The sequence below is a fragment of the Hypanus sabinus genome, chromosome 15 (genome assembly GCF_030144855.1).
Source record: "Hypanus sabinus isolate sHypSab1 chromosome 15, sHypSab1.hap1, whole genome shotgun sequence".
In the NCBI taxonomy this organism is placed as follows: Eukaryota; Metazoa; Chordata; class Chondrichthyes; order Myliobatiformes; family Dasyatidae; genus Hypanus; species Hypanus sabinus.
This window is the reverse complement of record NC_082720.1, coordinates 34,203,307-34,223,626: the sequence shown is the minus strand read 5'-3', so window position 1 is coordinate 34,223,626 and position 20,320 is coordinate 34,203,307. Positions and strand designations below refer to the sequence as shown.

The window sequence follows — 20,320 nt, the reverse complement described above, 5'->3', positions numbered from 1 at the left end:
TAAATTTATTTTGTTGTTCTTGCACATTTACTTATGAATCATTTGTTAATTTGTTTGTTAACTTGCGCTTGCCATCATCACGTAATATACTGTGCTGCTATTTATCCTGGAGTTTATACCCTGTGTATCAGCTGGAGCTTGAAGAAAACTGTTGCTGAAGCACCCAAACATTAGGGGCTCCACAGTTGAATTTTATAACTTGAGCATCAACTCCAATTTAGAGCAAGCACATACCAAAATAATTTCTGGCAAAGAGAAGCCTAGGAAGATGTACCACACTGCTTCAGGGTCTCAGCCTGAAACATTAACTACTTATTCATTTCCACTCTCAGTTCCTCCAGCATCTTGTGAGAGACACTACTAAATTTTACATTAAGACATTAGGCAATAAACAGTTAAATTATTGTTTTAAGACTTAAGATATTACACACACAAATATCAGTGTAACCTTAATTGAAGAAAAAAATAAATACAGAGCTGAATATAAATCCTTGGAACCTTCAAATTCACTTCAATGATGATGAAGTACAGTCACTGCTACAAGACAAAACATGTGGACAGAAAGCTTACAGAGGAAATAAAAGGATATATAGGAAATCTTTTTGGCAGTACATATTAAGAATCAATGTTAGAACACATTATTGCCTTACTGCTCAGTGAGTCTTTGCCTCTAACTTTACATTGAAATAATGGCCAACTCCAGTGATTTTATGATATTATTTAAACATGTGAACTTTAATACCACCAAAAAGGATTTGCTTGCTAATACATACACCAGCATCTCTTCCAGTTTGACATCAAGCCAGGTATTGAAAGGAAATAGAGGTCTAGTACAACAATCATAGATGCTGCAAAACAACCTTTTGTGAGGTATTAGTATTTCTAAAAGATTCCCTAGTACTGATTTTAAAATTAGGTGGCCCGTACGAGAGTATAACATTTGAAAATTTGCATTTTCAGCTTTGTATATTTAATTTACCGATACAGTTCCTTCCTTCCTTATAGACAGTGGTGGGAATTGAACCCAGGTTGCTAGCCACACTACTGCGGCATCCACACAAAGTATAAAAATAGCAGGTATAAAAGTAGGCATAAAAATAACAAGTAGTGACCATAATCTTGCAAAATGAAGTATGTTTGCAAAGTGATGATCAATACCTGTTATTTTCATGACTACTTCTGGGAAAGTAACCTCAGATTCATCCCATCAGGACTGGGTGATTTAGTCACAGTACAGCAGGTCTCTCTGATACCATTTCTATCAATTTTTAGCCTGAACAGTTTCTTAACTACATCTTTCTCACATTTTACATCAGTCTTTTATCAAAACATTCATTATCTTAGCCCATGCCTTCTGTCTCAATAAGTAGAATATCTTTACCAGTTCCCAATTACTATGCCTACCTTTTCTTACAACTCCTTTACTGGCATATGTCTATTAATAAAGTTGCTGGATTTTCTACCTTTGCCACCTTTTTTGCTTTGGCACTTAGTCCCTTTTATGCTTCCTCTCTGACCTTTCTACAATGGACTTCAAACCAGAGAATTAAGGACAATTTTGCTCCTCAACTGGAAGTTGAGATATTACATAATATTTCATGGTCTGAAAATAGTCACAGCTCCTGCAACTGTCCTCTACATTTACCGTATAGCAATTGTAAAGTTTACTTTCCTGCAAATTTCACAGATTGCTTTTTCAGATACTCCTTATTGGTATGGCCTTCAGGTTTTTTTCATTAATATGCTTAACTTTCATTAGCATTTGTTAAACTGCTACAACATGCCTGCTTGTATTTGTAATTTTGTAATTGTCATTTTATGTATTCAATTTTGTTTAGGTAGGGAAGCTGACATAAGAAATGACATTGTTCTCTCATGATCCATATTATGAAAGGGTTTATTGTAAGAGGGTATTATCATACTTGTAAATTTGCTATCAACAAATCAATTTTTTAAAAATTACTCAATAAGTTCTCACCTATATCCATTAACCGATTGACAAAGGAAATTATTTCCCTAGTTTGTCTGCAATCACTAAATATCAACATCTGCCCAACCGTTAAAATACTTCAAGCAAACTGCCAAACCAATGCAATAATGCCCCAGCGCATGTAACTTTAGGTCCCAGTTCAGTCAAATATGTTAAGTTTATTCATTGTAAATGTATTCCACAAAGTTTGTCTTCATGGAGCTACCACAGCAATCTTCACGTAATTCATCATAAAGTCATAAGCATATAAAGCAATTTATTTGTACGAGTTGATAACTAATATCACAAAGACATGAAATTTATATTTCTCCATTTTTGGTGGGGGTTGCTGAAGGGCGATGGAACAAGTTAGAGGTGTGGGTGGCAGTGATGCCTGTGCATCATATATTCACCAATTCCCTGACTAATCAGGTAAACAGCAGAAACCCTGCCAGTTTGAATTTCTTGACAAGGTGGAGGCTATAGTTGAACTGATAAGGCAAAGTAAATAAAATGTTCGGATGCTGAAATTTACAGAATAATTTAACACAAACAATAAAAAGGGAAGTTACAGTTTATTATAATAGTTGTTCTTTTTCTTAACCCAAAGCAGAAAACCTTTAAAAGGATTAAGATGAAAAGCTGATTACAAGAGCATTCCTTAGGATAATCAAATAACTGAGAAAGAGTTGGAGTTTAACTGCAATTCAGAAAACTGACTGATGGGCTCCAATTACAAATATTTGGTTTATTTGTGCATTATAAAACATCCATTACCAAACATTCACTGGTCTTTTATGACAAATAATCATTTATTACAATGTACAGATCTTACAACAATGTACTGCACATTAATAGCACAAACTGCATTGGAAAGTGTATAAAGTATCAGAGGACACTGCCCCAACGTCATCTGTGAAAATTCAAATGTACAGATACAAAACATAAAAAACTACTGTTCCTTAAAGAGGAAACAGCAAATGCCTGCAGCATGGAAGTTTGAAAATGATTGAAACTTCATTATATTAAGACTTATCTTGCAACTTTGTATGGAAGATATAAAACCAATTCAATAGCCCAAGTCTTATGAACTACAAAAGAAATGCTTAAAACATTTCAATATATAAAAAACAGTGACTCTGATGTACAGCAGTTAGTTGTGCTTTATCAAGGGATAATTACCATGTTTGCTCCAGTTCACATAATATACTATGCTATAAAGCATTAAGGTCAAGAAAATAAATACTACAAAGAAAGACTGAAATAATGTGTTTAGCAACAGCTTTTGGTCAGTGAGACTGAAACTTTTAGATGATTAGTTTGGGAAATGAGAAGTGGGACCTGCAAGAAGTAGTATGCAAGGTAAATCAATTATTAGATTTTACGTTTGTTCCAGACAATCCCCAATATAACAGACAAATGTTACTCATAATATTTAATGCTTTGGATGACAAAATGACAATGCATAAATGAAAACCAACTATATTTGCTTATGTTCTGCATTACAACATTCCTCGTACAAATTAGAAATCTAATACCAAATTATTAAACCTCTAAATAGAACACAAGGCTCAACAATTAATAGTAGCCCAATCTACCTTTCAGCTGGACAGTTATGCACAAAGTAAAACCCCTACTTTTCAATAGCTCAGGCACAATATTGGTGTATGCGTATATATAATCTGATCCCAAAGGAACATTCTTTTTTATTGAAATTACATAATGTGCTTACTGAGAATATTATTCTAAAGGCCCCCAAATTAGCAATAAAAACAAAGAAACATGCATGAAATATATCAAATATAATATAAAAGATCCTTTGGAAGTAAATATATGGCATCACAACTTCCCACTCCTAAAAATAATACTAACTCTGAAATTGCCAAATATTTAATTCATGTGTCAAAAATATTTACCTCAATGATTTTCTGAAATTAAACTAACTTCTATTTTCTAAAAATACAAAAATCATTTATAGCTTTAAACTATATATAGCAGAGAAATTAAATAAATGAAAAAGTATTTCATCTTAAAGGTTGAATGAAAACTATTGAATCTCTTTTACATCTATCACAGGATACAAAAGAAATTGAACAAAAGATATTTTACTATTGGCCAAATCTAGGTTACAACTGCGGTTGCTTCAGCTTAAAATTATACACTGCAGTTCTTGGAATGCTTTAAAAGTTCAGCTCGCTAATAAAGTTCAAAGTAAGCAGCCCACAGAATGTTGCCGCAGTTCTCTGGCACAATCACTATACATTACTAGCTTTCAAAAAAGTTACTAAAATTCAAAACTAAAGTTAGCAAGTAACAAGTATATGGCTGCCAATTAGTTGATCGAGTAGAATGACTAATTAGCTGTGGACTAAGTGAAGGTTCTTTTCCTCCTCCATCATTTGTACACCGACAATGCTGCTTTACAGAAACAGACACACAAGACTGTTAGTAGACCATTTGACCTTTGCTGTCATCTACAGTTCCAATCCATTATGATCAAATCCATGCAGATGCACATATGAAGAGTCATCAACAGTAGGAGAGGGGAGAAATCTCTACAATGGAAAGAAAATCTGAGTTTTTACCCTCTTGACTAATTGTAATGTTTTAAACGTCCCCCCCACTTAATCATGCAACTCAGCAGCAACTGACGCAAAACTATTTCTAGTACCAAATAAGAACTTTAGCTTTTCTACATCAATAAATTAGTTTACCACTGATCAAGATGGATAATTCTCCACACTAATGCATGCTGAAAATTAAAAAAATGTTCATAATTTAACTCCAAATGATTCAGTCTCACTGACATTATTCCTGAAGGAAAACCTAATGTCAAGATTGTATATAGTCTTATGATTTGACAGTATGTGTGCATTATTTAAAATCAGCTACTTATGATTTCTAATAAAAATCCAACATATTGTAGGAAAGTAATGCAGAAAATGATGGCCACACATTTACAGCTAGATTTGTTTCATTGGACAACTAACTGAAAGAAATCTATCTGGGTCAGATATGCATTCAACAAAGTCTTCCAATAAAAAACAAATCCTGGAAGATTCTCAATGAACTGGAGCCTCTCCTGAGTCACTTTCTCAGTATAAACTGCTGTGTTCTACATTTCAGTGGATCAACAGGATCATCATTCTGGAAGTCCTCAAACAGGGATGTGTCGCAGGTGATATTAAATGAATGTTCTAGCGTAGAAAGAAACAGTCAAAGAATTCGAAGGGGTCAATTTTCCACAGGAGTAGGAGTCTGCAAAGGTTGGCTGATGATGACCTGCACCACATAGTCCTTGGGGATTTTCAGCTCCTCAAGTTTCATTTTGTCTGTCAATGGTCGGCCAGAAAAGAACCATCTCTGGCTGGAGGGCTCTACTCCCTCTGCTGTGTGCAAACGTCGCTTCATGTGATAGACTGTATCTGTACTGCGGACAACAAGCTTCAAGTCTTTCCCCGTGGAAAGCCGCAGCCGTAGCTGACATTCTTGTCCAGAATTTGGTGATGGTTCTGGTATGTCCAGAGTCTCCAAGTCACTCTTCTCTTCAATCATGTTGATTGGAGGTGCAAGGCAATAAACTGGAAGTTGATATCGATTTCCAAGTTCATCATAACATTCTGTAAGAACTCCTGTGTGTGCAAACAAGAAGAAAAAAATCAGTCGTGTCACAGACCCGAGGACATTTTTGTGCAAGTAAGCATTAAAACCAAGGAACTAAAGCTATTCTCCTAAGCAGTTTTTCCAAAGTAGAAAGCTGAAATAAATAATGGGATACTGGGAAGAAACTTCCATTTAAGAGATACCCATCTGGGAATTCAATTGTAGAATGCTCTATTTTTTCCAGTATAAAGCAAGTGAAAATGTTTTCCTTATGTAGTGAAATAGGTCAATGTCTAATTCTGCATTGTCTGCAAGAATTTCCAGAATAACAGGGTTCATGGGGTGATGTTATACCCTGTGCAATAAATCATGTAGATCTACTTCATCTTGAACATTTCTGCATCACTACAAGCCTCTCCCAGCACTACTATTCTTGCTTCATTGTAGTAATTAATCTACTGCCCTCGTTAACTTAATTCTAATCACCCAGGCACACCATCTTAATCCCTACACCTCCCAATCCCTTTGATTTACCCTCCTACAGAGGAAGTCCTGTTTCTCCCACTTCGTGGCCCTTCCATGCCCCAAATCTCAAACAGCTTCATCCTTCATCATCACCTTTTATGTCCTATCACCTTTAGTCTTCAGCTGCAATCCTGGCTTTTCTCACTGATCCCCGACTGTTTCCCTGCCCCTCAGAACACAAGGTTCTCGCCTAATGATTCCTTCCAAAACCCCATGGCCTACAACAAAGGCCTGATATTTCTTTCTCACAAGTCTTCAGCGCAGACAAAGATTCAGCCAAGGATCCCATGAAACAAACCTAACATCATGTTAAATGAAGTACACTTTGACATATCAAACCACATATTACAAAACCCAAGTTATTAAAATTTGTTGAAAATATTGTGGGCAAGTATCTGATTTACATGTTAATCCAGGCATTATGGTCAGAACAATATTAACCACAAAAGAAGCAGGAAATACCAGTTCATACATATGCAGAGGAAAGAATGGTTTTGATACAAAATATTAACCATCCTCTCTTCCCCGCCTATATGCCACCCCAACAGCTGACTCATGTGCAGTATAACAAATGCATTTTAGTCTTACTGCAGAAGTTAAGTAAGCACTGTCATACTTCTGAAAATCATTTCAATTGTTTAAAATCATATAATCATTCCTTAATCAAATTTTGGATACAACATTAAGAATTTGTAATTGAGGGTCAATCATGTCTCTCAAATATTTTCAGCAATTCAAAATGAAGAAGCAAGTTCAAATTTACACTATGAAAATATTTTTTAAAAAGCCCAACTTGGAGATATTGGGACAACTCACTGCCATTAACCACTTTGATATAGCTATGCATGGCAAACATTTCCAAATTCTACAGATGACATTGCAAGGAGAATAAGAATAGCCTTCATGCCTACTGCAATGGTACATGGGAGTTAAAAATAAAGATGGAGAAGTGTAAAGTGTTACATTATGCTGACAGTGACAAAATACAATTTCAATTAAATGGTAGAATTCTAAAAGAGGATCAGAAACAAAAATACTTCTGTGAATTTGCAGAAAAATTTAAAAGGCTGCAGCCAAGTTAAGAATGCAGTTAAAGAACAGGGGATCCTAATTTTTCTAATAACTGGGAGCACGAATACAAGGAAGCTATGAAGGCAATAGAGACAGCAAAGAAAAACATATACAAGAATAGTTTCCAAGTTGAGGGATTTGTGTTATGAAGGCACACAGGAGAGAATGGAATGGTTAGGTTTGCTTTCCTTAGGGCAAAAAGAGGAGAATTTATGATAAGTAAAATCTTGATGGGTTAAAGAGGAAAATTAGAGGGCAACAGGTCCTAATATGGAAATAACTAAAGGTCACATTTAAAATGATTTGCAAACCATCCAGGAGTGATGCGAGAAATTTTATTTTACAGTAGTGAATAGTTATTATATGGAATAATCTGTCTTTGTGCTATGGAAATAGATTCAATTGTAGCTTTCAAAGCAAAGATGGGAAGGTAAAAATTGGAAGGAACGAAAAAATTGCAGAGCAACGTGGAAAGAGCAGGCAATGCCACTTATTGGATTTCACTCTAAGAGACCAGCAGATCTGACTCTCTGATACTACGTAGAAGGAAAAGCTTAACAAAAAATTATGTAACACATTATTTTGAAAAATTCAAGGTTAGGTAATAAAGAGAACTAAAGCAAAAAGAGATTAAGAAAAAACAGAATTCAATTTCACTTTAAATAGTTTAAACCTAAGTTTAGTGATCATTCAACCATGAATACCCATGAGTAGAGCCAATGGAAACAGTGTTCCTCTAGGGCCAAGGTGCAAAACACAGCATCAGTCATACACAACAGCAGGCACATACAAGATAGCAAATAAACATAGTCACACAAAAAAATATTTAACTCAAGTCCCTGACTGATATGTCCTGTAAATTGATGGGTGCATAGGTTCTTGGCAGTCCACAGATGAATAGACGTACATAGTCCAGCTTGTCATTCCACTGACTGGAGGGCATCACCGATGGAAGGGGCCACCGCCTCTGATGTCTCTTTTCCTGGGCTGCTACAACAGGCAAACCCACAGCTTGAGGCCTAGTCCTCACTACACAGAGGCCATACAACTCTGCTTCATCGGTCTCACCAATAAGCAAGGGAAATGGACTTGCAGCATTTTACATATCAATGCCCACAACAGAAACATTCAAAGCAATCACTTGCATTTAGAGTGCACCCATCACTTTTGCGTACCAACTCAGATGCCTTCCTGTGGCAGGCAGCAACATGGTCTGCACCAAATCCAGCTCCTCCACCAACGAACAGTTCTTAAGGAAATACATGTTATGGATTCAAAACTATTTGAATGATTACTGAACTAGATTATAAAATGACATCTTTCCTCCTCAATCTTTTATTTGTTACTGCTCAGATTAACAAACCTATCAATCAATAAAATCTATTTGCAACTTTTGCAAGTTGTTGCATTCAGAGCAACAGCTTTTTGAATATTGATGTGCAGTTAGTAACTTGTTTGGCCATTTACTATTTACAGGTATAATAAAGGAAGCAGACTCTAGCAGAGTGGCCATTCAAGGGAGTGGCTGTGTTTGAAGTATTGATTTAGATTCTACTGTGGTTTAGATTGAGGCCGAGCAGGAAGGTGCAGGTGACGGGTTCCTTAGAATTATTCTTTCTGTTAGAACAGTTGGGATGTCAGTTAGGGCAGTGGTCTGCTCCTCCTGCAGGCTGTCGGAGATCAGAAAGACTGCTAGTGTTCCTGATGACTTTACCTAGAGTACAAGGACCCAGCTGCAGCTTTTGACTGACACGTGAAGGAACTAGAGATGGAGTTAGACATACACTGAATTGCCCAAGATGCTGAAAGCATCACAGACAAGAGTTTTAGTAAGGTTAAGGTGATGACCCCCAAGACTGCAAATAGTTGTGTAAGGGGAAAAGACAGTGTTGGATCCCTCTATGGCTACTCTATGTCCCTTAGGATACTAGAATGATCCATCAAGGCACAATAACAGTAGCCACATTAGTGGCACTCAGCAGGAAAGCTAGAAAGAGATAGAGCAAAAGCAGAGGTTGTGGTCCACACTGGCACCAAAGACCTGGGTAGAGGTGAGGATAAAGGTCCTATGCAATGAGTACAGGGAGTTCAGAGGAGGCCGAAAAGCAGAACCTTGAAAGTAGTGATCTGTAGATAACTCTCAGTGCCATGAGCTCATCAGGGCAGGAATAGAAAGATAGAACAGATAATGTGTGGCTGACGAACTGGTGCAGGGGGCAGGGTTCTTGCATCATTGTAACCTCTTCTGGGGCAAGGGTAATCTGCATTACAGCAACGGATTACACCTTAACGGGAGGGGAACCAATGCCCTGGTTAGGAAGTTCACTCATGCCACTCAGGGGTGAGGTTTAAACTAGCTTGACAGGTGAAATGGGAAACAGTGTACCAGGTCAGAAATGAAAGCGAGTCATGTCTTACTAGCTTGATTGAGTTGTGCTTTGTTTTTTTAAAGGTGACAAAAGTAACTAATGATGGTAGAGCTGTTAATGTTATCTATATGTCAAGGCCTTTAACAAGGTACCGCTTGAGAGACTCATCCAAAAGATTAAGATGTATGGAATCTACGGTGATTTAGGCTGTTTGGTTTCAGAATTGGCTGGCCCACAGAATACGGAAGGTAGTTTTTGGTGGTGGCGTGGTTAGTGTACAAAACTGCAAGCATGTTAGCAGGATATAGATCAGTTGTAGATATGAGCTGAGAAATGGCAGATGACATTTAACACAGTCAAATGTGAACTGCTGCACTTTGAAGATGTAAAGTAACAGTACATTGTTTATGGTAATTCCCCTAAGAGTGTTGAACTGCAGACGGATCTTTGGATCCAAATAACTCCCTAAAAATGGCTACACTTTCAGTGGTAAAAGTGGCACATGGTTTTATTAATCAAGGAACTGAAGCAGAAAACTCAGTAAGTTATGTTGCAGCTTCATAAAAGCCTAGTTAGACCACAAATGGAGTACTGAATTAAATTCTAGTTGCACAATTATAGGAAGGATAGAGGCTTTGGAGAGGGTGCAGATGTTTACCAGAATGATGCTTGCTATAAGGAGGGGTAGCACAAATTTAGATTGTTTTCTCTGGAGAGGCAGAGGGGAGATCTGAGAGAAGGTTGTTAAATTCCTAGAGGCACAGACACACAGCCAGTATCATTTTCCCTTGTCCCAGGTTTGGAATGTCGAATACCAGAGGGCATGCAATTGCGGTTAAGAAGGGCAAGCTCAAAGGAGATGTGTGGGGCTGTTTTTTAAAAAATAGTTGCACACACAAAAACTGGTGGGTGCCTAAATGCACTGTCAGGTGTGGTGGTGCAGGAAAATATGGAGTTATCCGTCATATAGATAGCACATGACATGCAGAAAATGGAAGGATATTACACTGTGTAGGTGAAGGGCCTGTTTGCGCTGTACGACTCCACGCATCTTAAATAAAAGAAAAAGTACTGGAAACAGTCAAAAGGTCAGGCAGAATCTGTGAAAGAGAAACACAGTTAATGCTTTGGTCAGTACACGGAACTGATGTAACACAGATTTGGCTGTCACAAGGGCAGGAATGGCTGCTGGGTGTTCCAGGGTTTAAATGTTTCAAAAAGGGTCAGGGAAGGAGGAAAAGAGGTGGGGGAGTAGCATTGCTAATCAGGGATAGTATCATAGCTGCAGAAAGGGTGGACGTTGTGGAGAGATTATCTACCGAGTCAGTGTGGGTGGAAGTCAGAAACAGGAAGAAGTAATCACTACTGAGACTATTCTATAGAATGTCCAATAGCAACAGAGACACTGAGGTGCATATTAGGGGGCAGATTTTGGAAAGGTGCAAAAATAACAGGATTACTGTTGTTGATGGCTTCAACTTCCCTAATATTGATTGGCAACTCCATAATGCAAAGTGTTTTGATGAGGCAGAATTTGTTAAATGTGTCCAGGAAGGATTCCTGACATAATATATAGACAGGCCACTAGAGGAGAGGGCATACTGTATCCGGTACTAGGCAATGGAATTGGACAAGTGACTGATCTCTCAGTGGGTGAGTGTTTCACAGACAGCGAACACAACACATAGGATCACATGGCAAGGGGAAGTATTTATGGGAGGAGGGAGGACAAATTATGATGCAATTGGCATGAACTTGGGAGCATAACTTGGGAATGGATGTACTCAGGGCAATGCACAATGGAAATGTGCAGGTTGTTTAGGAAGTACCTGCATGGAGTTATTGTAGGTTTGTCCCATTGAGGCAAAGAAAGGATGGCAGGGTGAAGGAACCATGGTTGACAAGAGGTGGAATATCTAGTTAAGAGGAAGTAAAAAAGCATACTTCAAAGTTAGGATGCAAAGATCAGACAGGTAGCCAAGAAGGTGCTTAAGAATGGACATAATAGGTCAGAAGGGGGCATGAGAAGGACTTGGTGAGTAGGATTAAGAAAAACCCCAAAGCATTCTACATGTATGTGAAAAACAGGAGGATGACTAACATGAGGTTAGGTCCGATCAAGGATAAAGGAAGAAACATGCTTGGAGTCAGAAGGTTATTAATAAATACTTTGCTTCAGTATTCACCAGTGAGAGGGTCCTTGATAAATGTGAAGTTAGTGCAGAACAGGCTGATATGCTGAAACATGCCAACATTAAGACAGAGGATGTGCTGGGACTTTTGAAAAATATTAGGAGAGACAAGTCCCTGGGGCTGGATGGAATATACCCCACATTATGATGGAAAACAAGGGACAGTGCAAAAGGTTGTTGCATGTTACAACAGGACATTGATAGGCTGTAGAGTTGGGTTGAGAAATAGCAGATGGAGTTTAAATAATGAAGTGATTCATTTTGAACTTGAAGACAGAATACAGGGTAATGGCAGGATTCTTAACAGTGTGGAAGAACAGAGGGATCTTGTTGTTCACATCCATAGATCTCTGAAAGTTGCAGTACAAATGTAGGTAAGAAGGCATATGGGTGTGTTGACCTTCATTGCTTGGGGCATTGAGTTCAAGAGCTGCAAGGTAATGTTGTAGCTCTATAAAACTGATTAGACCACATTTGGTCACCTCATGATAGGAAGGATGTGGAAGATTTAAAGAGGGTGCAGAGAAGATTTACCAGTATGCCACTTCAATTATAGAGAATACTGAATGAGTTTAGATTGAGAAAGCTAGGGCTATATTCTTTGGAGCGAAGGAAGTCAAGAGGTTCAAAGATAAAAAAATCTGCAGATGCTGGAAATCCAACCAACACACACAAAATGCTGGACAAACTCAGCAGGACAGGCAGGACCTGAAATGTCGACTGTACTCTTTTCCATAGATGCTACTTGGCCTGCTGAGTTTCTCCAGCATTTTGTGTGAAGATGAGAGGTTATTTTACAGGGTGGAAATAGGTAAATATAAGGTGATATAACTTTAAGATGTTTCTTGGAAATTATAGGGGATATCAGAGATGAGACCTTTTACTTAGTGGCAGGAGGGTGGAACTGTCAGAGATGGTGGTAGAGAGAGATACATTAGGGACATTTGTGAGATTCTTAGATAGACTTATGGATGAAAGAAAAATGGATGATTGATCAGAGTAGGTTAAAAGGTTGGCACAACACTGTGGACTGAAAGACTCATACTTTGCTGTAAAGATCTATGTTCTATATTCAATACAAAAATGAGTATTAATCTAGACTCCCTCTTTGGCACTTGTTCCACAGAAAGGATACATTCAAGTACTGCTTTTGAGCTATTGCCTCTACTACCCTTTGAGGTGAGTTCCACACCTCCTATCCTCTGGATGAAAAAGATAATTATCATTACTTTTGTAATTCTTTTATCATTTGCTTTAAATCCATGCATCCTGAGTTCTGGCTTCCTTGTTTAAGGAAATAGATCCTTATTTACTTCCTTTTGGCTCCACCATAATTCAATTAAGTCTCCCCTCTGCTGCTTCTGTTCCAAAGAGAATAATCTCATCTTATCCAATTATTCCTTATTTGGTAATATTTTTCAGTCTTGACAACATTTTTACAAATCTCTCCATCCTTACCAGTGAAACCTCTTTTTCTGTACTGTGCTGTGCAGAACATGGCGCTCCTAAGAATTTGCTTACCACTGTCAACAAGGTTACTTACTAATAGTTATCCTGTTTTTGCACATCATGGATTTTAAGTAAAATTCATGCACAAGCAGTCCTACAATCTTCAACCACCACTCCTGTAGCCAAGGATGACTGAAAAATAATTGTCAGAGCCTCTGTAATTGCCTCCTTTGCTTCTTTTAATGCCCTGCTGCAATGAAACTGAATGGTTTGCTGAAATTTGTAAACAAAAATTGTGGGTATAAAAGTGCTTTTGGATATTTTGAGTGCAGTTTTGAAGTACTTTTGCTTAATCATGCTGAAAATGAACAATTCGTAACAGATGTCTTGCCCTGAACTGGAATTTTTTTTGCACTCAATTTGAAGAACCAATTATTTTAAATAGCAATCCCTGTACATCTCAAGACCAGAAAATTAATTCCTTTTGTCTTCATATCAATTATTATGAACTTTATAAACAAAAAAATTAAAGATGAGCTTTATTTGCCACTTGTATATCAAAACATAGTGAAATGCATCATTTGCATCAAATCAAATCAGCAAGGATTGTGCTGCGCATCTAATGCCAACATAACTTAGTAACCTTAACCCATACGTCTTTGGAATGTGGGAAGAAACTGGAGCACACTGACAAAACTCTCAGTTACAAGGAGAACATACAAGCTTCTCTTGGACAGATGCAGGAATTGAACCTTCCTCTTACAGCTGGCACAGTAAACCATTGCACTAACCCCTATGCCAATGTAGTGGGCCATTTGGGACAAAATATCTGCTAGCTTGGGATTAGGTATTGTAGGTATTCGGCAGTCTGAATTACCCATCTGCTTCAGGCAGGTTTCAGTTACACCTGTGCCTAAGAAGAATCTGGTAATATGCCTCAATGACTATTGTCCAGGAGCACTTGCATCCACAGGGATGAAGTATTTTGAGAAGTTGTTGATGAACTATATCAATTCTTACCCAAGAAGAAACTTGGATTGGCTCCAATTTGCCTATTAGAGCGACAGGTCCACAACAGGATGCTTTTTATCAACAACATTTTGGCATTCAATACCAATATCCCCTCAAAACTAATCAATAAGCTTCAAGTCCTTAGCCTCAATACCTCATTGTGCAAGTGGATCATCGAGTTCTTCGCTTGCAGGCTCCAGTCAGATCAGATTGGCAACATCTCTTCCACGATCTCCATCAGCACAGGTGCACCAAAAGGCTGTGTGCTTAGCCCCCTGCTCTACTCGCTTTAGACTGAGACTAAGTACAGCTCTAAATCCCATACTCAAGTTTACTGACACCACCATCGTAGGCCAAATCAAAGGTGATGATGGATCAGCATGCAGGAGGGGGATTGAAAATTTGGCTGAGTGGTGCCATAACAACAATCTCTTACTCAATGTCAGCAAGATCAAGAAGCTGATTTGACTTCAGGAAAAGGAAATCAGAAATTCATCAGTTAGTCAGATGTGTGGAGGAGAGCATACTGACTGGCTGCGTCACAGTCTGTGTACAGAAATACAAATGTGAACCAATCTCGAAAAGAAACCCATTGAACATCTATTGAAACTAGTGAATCTAGTTTTAATGGATCTTGAAAAGTTTTCTTTTTAAGAATGGGTGTGCGACATTTACCTTTGCAGTTGTGTAAGGGAATACAATAAACTAATGTTTATGTTAATTAGCCCCAATGAAGATCTCAGAATAAGATCACAAAATTTACTAGGTGTATTAACTTATAGTTAAAGAGATATCTTTGCCAAGTGATTCCAAGATCGGCATATGGATGTAAAACAAAAGGAAGGGTAGGGGCTGCATAGGAGGAAAGAGTTAAATTCATTGTGGAGTAGGTTTATATTGGCTGACACAACATTGTGAATAAGAAAACTGGAGGGTGAATTAGAAGGGAAGGGCTAGATTGATCCTGGATAAAGTTAAAAGGTCAGTACAACAACATGAAGCCAATATTGTGCTGCAATGTTCTACAAATCAAATTGATGAATTTTGTAAATGCCACCACTGATTTGCAATGAATTGCAAGTTGCTAATACCAATTAATTTCATATCTCACAACTCTACACCAGCTCCACTCAATTATACAGTCCAACTGATGTCAGCTGAAATTTCAATAGACTATACTGAACTGTGTGCAATTCCTTCAAATACAAACCAGTGCAAAACGATTAGAGAATATGAAGTACAAATCATCTCCCAAGAGTGTGCTGCCCTGGCCTAAACATACTACACCAGAAGTCAGACTCCACACATATTGCAGAGACTCCTAGAATAACTCAATCACCATTGTGAATTTATGACAATACAGGCATTCTGGAAGGCTGCAAAAATTAAGCTGGTTCTTTACTGCATAAGGACACCAATTAAATTAACAAGGTACTGATGTGTTCCAATATAATAAATGATTGAACAATTAGTTATTTAATAATGGGGTGGTTAAAGGCAGGCTGGACATAGAGTGCCTATAAAAAGTATTCACCCCCTTTGCAAATCTTCATGCTTTGTTTTACAACATTGAATTGCAGTGGATTTAATTTGCTTTTTTTGACACTGATCAATGGAAAAAGGTCTTTTTCTGTTAAAGTGATAAAAGATCTCTGCAAAGTGATCTAAATTAATTGCAAATATATAACTTAAAATAATTGATTGCATAAGTATTCAGCCCCCTTTAATACGACACATCAAATAATCACTGGTGTAGCCAATTGGTTTTAGAAGTCACATAATTAGTTAAATGGAGATCTCTTTCTGGAGACCTGTGTACAGTCAAGGTGTTGCCATTGATTGTAGTGAAAATACACCTGTATCTGGAAGGTCCAACCGCTGGCGAGTCAGTATCCTGCCAAAACCACACCACAAAGACATAAGAACACTTCAAGCAACTCCGCAAAAAGTTTGTTGAAAAGCAGAAGTCATGATATGGATATAAGAAGATTTCCAAGTCACTGAATATTCCTTAGAGTGCTGTTAAGTCAATCAGGAAATAGGAAGAATGTGGCACAGCTGTAAATCTGCCTAGAGCAGGCCATCCTCAAAAACTGATTAACCGTGCAAGAAGGGCCTAGTGATGTAGGCCACTAAGAGACCTACAATTCTGGAGGAGTTACAAGCTTCAGTGGCTGAGGTGGGAGAGCCTGTGCATAAAACAACTGTTGCCTGGCTGTTTCACCGATCGTAGCTTTATGGAGTGTGGCAAAGAGGAAGCTCACATGAAATCTTGGTTAGAGTTTGCTAGAAGGCATGTGCGAGAATCTGAAGTCATCTGGAAGAAGGTTCTCTGGTCTAATTAAACAAAAAAATGAGGTTTTTGGCCATCAGACTAAATGCTTTGTTTGGTGTAAGCCAAACACCATACATCATCAAAAATACACTGTCCCTACCATGAAGTATGGTGGTGGCTGCATCATGCCGTGGGGATGTTTCACTGCAGCAGCCCTGGAAAGCTTGTGAAGGTATAGGGCAAAATGAGTGCAGCAAAATACAGGAAAAGCCTGGAGGAAAACCTGATGCAGTCTGCAATAGAATTGCAACTTGGGAGATTTGTTTTCTGGCAAGACAATGACCCCTAGCATTAAGCCAAAGCTACACAGGAATGACTTAAAAACAAAAGTTGATGTCCTGGCGTGGCCAAGTCAGAACCCAGACCCCAATCCAGTTTGAGAATTTGTGGCTGGACTTGAAAAGGGCTGTTCACTCATGATCCCCATGCAATCAGATGGAGCTTGAGCAGTTTTTAAGAAAGAATGGTGAAAAAAATTGCAGTGTCCAAAGCAATCCACACAGGCTCAAGGATGTAATTGCTTCCAAAGGTGCATCTACTGAATACTGACTTGAAGGGGGTGAATACTTATGCAGTCAGTTATTTTGTGGTTTATATTTGTAATTAATTTAGATCTCTTTGCAAAGATCTGCTTTCACTTTAACATGAAAAAGTCATTCTGTTGATCAGTGTCTAAAAAGGCCAAAGTGAGTCCACTGTGATTCAATAATATAAAACAGTAAAACCTGAAAACTTGCAGGGGGGAGGGGGTTGAATACTTTTTATAGGCAATGTATTGTGTGATTTTTAATAGATTTTCATGCTATATTAACCTAGATACTGCTCAAATGCATCAATGAATATTTAAAGAACACAGATTTAGAAGTCCTGAACAATTGTGCTGATTTAGTGGATGCAAAAGAATGGAAATATGGAGAGAATTAATCAATTTAACTGATGCAAAATCTCTTCCTAACATTTATACAAATGATAAACAAGAAATTCTGCAGATGCTGGAAATCTAGAGCAACACACAAAGTGCTGGAGAAACTCAGGTCAGGCAGCATTTATGGAGGGGAAAAAAAGTGGACATTTTGGGGAGGACCCTTGATTGGAACTAGAAAAGAACTGACAACAGTGAAGACTTCTTTAGCAAAAAGCTTTCTTCATCAAAATTTTTAAAAACTACAACTTTTTTTAATGAATATGAACCATTAAATTACTTTGGTACTGCATCTCTTACTGATGCATGATATTCAATGGGAAGAGAACAACATATATTTGCATAACACACAGCATAAAGCTTGAAGAACAGTTAAACTGTTGGACCACAGATCCCAGTCTGATTTAACATACCATGCTCTAGTCAACAAAAACACAATGTAACATGGTGTAGTAGTTAACTAAGTGGGGAAAACCCTACACTGGAGGAAAGCCAGAGTGCCTGAAATTGAAAACAGTTACTAGATTATGTCTGAACAAGAAATAAAAGAAATCATCTCTGCAAAATGTTTCAGCTATAATGGACTAGGAAGTAATTTGACACTGTAGATCTATTAGGCAAATTTAAACTAAAATGTAATCTAACACTCATTAACTTTCAAAAGGCATGAAGGATGGAGAAAGTATTAGATCCTTTTAAATAGTGAAAATAGTGAAACAAAGTAAAATTCCTGTAATCTTTGAAAATTTCAGTACACACCTGAACAGAAATCAAGCTTGGGGCAAGAACAAGTGAAAAGATCATTTTTTTCCCTCCAGCTGGCAAGGACAGTCAGTAAATGCAGACTGAAGGGGATGGAGGAAAAGTTAGCTGACTAACTGATTTGCGGTTCTATGTTCCCATGCACAAGCAAAAGTGCAGGAATAGGTGGATATAAGCAGAGGAAAATGCTCAATAATCAGACAAATAACCTTTACATCAGTCATTACACTCTTATAAACAGACCATCTGGCAATGCAAGTCAGAAGTGGGAAAAAATGGAGAGATTGAAAAATGGAGAGATACAAATAAAATCAAAATCAGAACATTCATACCATACATAGAGAAATGGAGTTTGAGAACAAACAAGATTTTGGAATATTCAAATTAACATTTAGATCAGTAAAATATAAGAAACAACTTTGTAGGGAAAAACCTAAAGCTGAAACTAGATACAGAAGTACAATGTAACATGAAAAACTATCCAATGCTTTCCCAGCATATATGATGAATAAACTCTTCTCATGCTTCCAGCCAGGTACAGGTATCGATTATAACTGACATTTCAGTTTTTGGTTATAATCGATACCTGTACCCAGCTGGAAACTCGAGACGAGTGTATTCATACAAAGTAACATTATAACACAGCTTATACCAAAAGATGTTCCCTAAGAATCAGAAAGATGTGGATCCAAACCAAAAATCCTGAAACAAAGTGTCATGCCCATGGCAAAAGCAAAAAGTAAAACTCTCTAATCTTGGAATGAAAGAAATTTAATTGCACGCTCCCTATTTTGGAAATGGGCGGAACTATAATCCTAAATCAGAGAACACGTAAACCACAGCTGATCTCAGTAAACTACAGGATGTGGAGTCAACAACAAAACTTGAAAGGAACACATTGGTTAGTAAGGGAGTATTTCAATATAAAGCAAACATTTTGATGAAATGGTTGGATATTTAAGATTTTGAACATCACACTTTCACCTGATTCCCATTTAAAGCCAATAAAAAAGCATCCTCAAATAAAGCACCAATTCATCAGTAGATAAAACTTGGAAAAAAAAATCAGGAGGTGCAACTGAATGGACTAAAATCTGTAGGAAGAGTGAAATCCATTCACGTGAGGAAACAATCTAGGTGATGGCTAAGGACAGCAAAACTCTTTGGAGAAGAGTTCATCTAGTAACTGGTCAGAAATGCTAATTTTAACATATCCACACCATCTGGTTGAAGCACATTCCAATGACTATCTTTAAGTTTGCCATGAAGTGTTTCAGAAAAGAGAATAGAGACCTACAGAGGTTGCAAAGAAGTGATAAGCTCAACAGACATCATCCTAATCAATGGAAAAATTACAGTGAACACGATCTTTATGAAGCAATGGAAAGAACAAGAAAGTTTAAGAATATTCCATAGATCTTGATTCATGGAGACAAAGCCTTTTGTAAAGTTTTGAAAAGCCCTAGCAAAGTGGTCAGTAATGCTCCTTGGTTTCTTCTTGGAGTTAGAAACAGGAAATATCAACAAAAACACCAGCATAACAGAAACTAATGGTAATTTACTATAACCATGCACCATGCCAAAGTGCAATGGCCACAGCCATGTTAAAAATATGAAGTGTTATTGGCAATAGAAACTACTATTCTTGCTACAAATATAAAAACGGATCATCAGAGTTAAAAGAGCATGCTATACCATTAATCAGGGCAGGGGCTGGGACATATGAAGAAGTCTAATTAACATAATTGTTCTGGAAAATAAGACTCAGCTCATCTCTTGTGGGCCAAATGCTTATTTTCAAAACTAGCAATGTCCAATTGTTCGGTCCAACACTCACTGCTGAACCTGGGATACAGCCACCATTTGTCTTAATTCCAAATAATTCTGAAATAGCAAAATTCCAACTCGTAGGCAGTGTGTGAAGGAAGTGCATGATCCAACAGTGGAAATGATTGGCTTGGACGTTTGTTGTGCGGCACAAGACCTTGTTGGACACTAATAATGTAGAATACTGTGAGTCTGATTCATTGACGGAAGACCAATGGTGGCGGAGTTGCATTGCCTCAATTGTTGCAGGGACAGGGCCCTTACACCTTGGGGTCACCAGTTGTG

The 20,320-nt window shown here is 37.7% G+C and overlaps 1 protein-coding gene across 1 annotated transcript in view; it reads right to left on the bottom strand.

Annotated features, from left to right (window-relative positions):
• Positions 1 to 2,531: 2,531 nt before the first annotated feature.
• Positions 2,532 to 20,320, bottom strand: part of ubtd2 (ubiquitin domain containing 2) — a 72,833-nt gene continuing 55,044 nt past the window's right edge. Inside the window, exon 3 of the mRNA XM_059990194.1 lies at positions 2,532 to 5,601. Coding sequence (XP_059846177.1) covers positions 5,204 to 5,601 — 398 coding nt within the window. The 3' untranslated portion in view covers positions 2,532 to 5,203. The remainder of the gene's footprint in view (positions 5,602 to 20,320) is intronic.